This window comes from Aspergillus thermomutatus (assembly GCF_002237265.1).
Source record: "Aspergillus thermomutatus strain HMR AF 39 chromosome Unknown NODE_641, whole genome shotgun sequence".
Classification (NCBI taxonomy): domain Eukaryota; kingdom Fungi; phylum Ascomycota; class Eurotiomycetes; order Eurotiales; family Aspergillaceae; genus Aspergillus; species Aspergillus thermomutatus.
Window position 1 is genome coordinate 1 of NW_020798686.1, and position 2,163 is coordinate 2,163.

Here is a 2,163-nt window from a genome sequence, read left to right on the forward strand (position 1 = left end):
TTTAAAGTAGATGAGTTTTTGCATCTGTTAACTGAGTAAAGCAGCTTGGCTGGGCCTAGGTTGTTAAAAATCAGTTAGTAAGTACTTGAAAAGCAGTTTATGATTCTTACCTCTTCATTCTCCTCTTCGTTCAAGGAGACATCATCTATTTCACCACAGTTCATTAAGAGAGCCTCTGAATCCATATTATCAATACAGACGCAGTAACTAATCAGTTAATAAGTAGTTTTAAGTTTAAATCAATGTGCAGATAATTGCGGAGGAGAAATTGAAAACAAATTTCATGGTATGCATTACAGTATTTAAATGTTGACCTGGGAGGTTGAGAGTGCCAAGACAGGTGGGGCGTCCACCTCATCTTTTTCAAGGTCCACCTGACCTGTAACCTGCCGTAATGCATAATAACTAGAATGTATGGCTTATGTAATTCCCAGGCGGTCGCGGGGGAGGAACACCACAACAACAAATACGGCAACTTGCAAATATATGTTTCATGTCCTGTTACCGCAGGTAACCACAAAACCCCTCACCATGACTTGGTTAATCCCAAAAACGACGAGCTGTGTGCAGTTATTAGAGGAACTTGAGCACTTACCACCCACGGTGCGTCAGTCGATACGGTCGATCACCTTGGGCCAAAACCTGATGGGGTTTGATGATGGGGAGAATCATCTGGAGGTGGCATTGCGCTTAGCCGCTTTTCTTCTGGATTGGAAGGAGCTAGAGACAATCACGATTGCAATGCCAGATGATCTGTCAGCTGCGGGACAGGATACGGGCAGCTATGATTACTGGTCATGGGTTCTGCACGAGCCATTGCTGAGAGCTTTTGCTCGAGGCCGGTGGCGAGAAGTCCGCCTGGCCCACCCCAAAACCTACACAGATCCGAACCTCTTCCTCTATCATAATATTGAATGCTACATTGAGGACTGGATTCTCCCTCTGGAGCCACGGCGCCAGCTGAATCTACGCCGGTCCCGCTATCGGGAGGACCAATATGCCAGCTGGGGAGGCCCACAAGAAAGCCGCCATCAGCCTCAGGATTCACTGGAGGCGGTCAACAAGGACTGCGAGCGGACTTGGGCGGAGCGAGGGATTGTTATCCAGGCGGAAAATCCAGGACCAGGCGAGATGGGAACCGTGCTAGCAGTGCGGTGGAAGGCTCCGTGGATGAGGGAGCATCGCCAGGCAGCGACCGCCCCCGCCCCCCTGATAAGTCCAGACCTGATACCGTGGTAAGTAATGTCATCAAGACAAGTGCCACCATTCTTACAGCCGATGCCACAGTGGCGCGTGGTTCTCTGTAAGGAACATGGAAACTGCTTCGTCCAGGATGAGCTCAGCCATCACTTGATCCATCACCATGGAGCGACCGAGTATGAGTCAACAAACGTTTGCTTTTTGCGGCCGATCCAAGAACTGGCCAAATCGTGGAGTGATGTGGTCCACCCACACCCACACCGGAGGATCCCTGCAATCCCATACCTGCAGGTGATGAAAGGTTACCGCTGCGCCGTTGAATTCTGCCGATTTCAGACAGTCACGGACAGCAGCTGGGCGTCGCATAACCGGACCACCGACCACTTTAATGAGATTGGGGAGGGCTCTCGAATGTTTTACCAAACCCTTTCTAGCTGCCCGACAAAGGTTCGGTATTTTCCAGTGTATCCACTGGATGACTTTTCCTTTCCGCTAGATGAGGATACCAATGACAGTGAAGGGGATGGTGTACGAGAGAGTGAGACTTAGGGCTCCCCTCTAATGGGGGCGGAATGAATCCTGGAAATCGCCAAAGCTGGCAGAGGCAATATTTCACCGCAGGGCGCTTGAACTCCGTTCAAACGGGCCGGAGGGTTTGAAATGATGCCCACGAAGCGTCTGTCAAAGTTTCATCTTGTTTATCCGTGGTTTGAGCAAGTAAGAGAAGGTCTGCGACTCATGGGCTGATAATTCTCACGTGATAATTATCGGCCCATTCCCGCCAACAACATCCTGACTTTGTAACCACGATAGAAAGGGTCATCACAGACCACGTCCACCGAGCCTTCTCACCCAGGAAGGCCATACTCTATTGAATCTTCAGAACAGGCTCTCAATCCAGGCGCCCTGCCTAGGATAAGGGACAGCTCCCCCTCCGCGCGCTGCCTGACACCCGCCCGGCAA

At 50.7% G+C, this 2,163-nt stretch overlaps 1 protein-coding gene across 1 annotated transcript; it reads left to right on the plus strand.

Annotated features, from left to right (window-relative positions):
- Positions 1–531: 531 nt before the first annotated feature.
- Positions 532–1,239, plus strand: CDV56_100170 (uncharacterized protein; the record flags this gene model as incomplete). Its single annotated transcript, XM_026753789.1, has 1 exon — positions 532–1,239. The coding sequence occupies one exon, from the start codon at positions 532–534 to the stop codon at positions 1,237–1,239; it is 708 nt and encodes a 235-aa protein (XP_026609421.1).
- Positions 1,240–2,163: the final 924 nt, after the last annotated feature.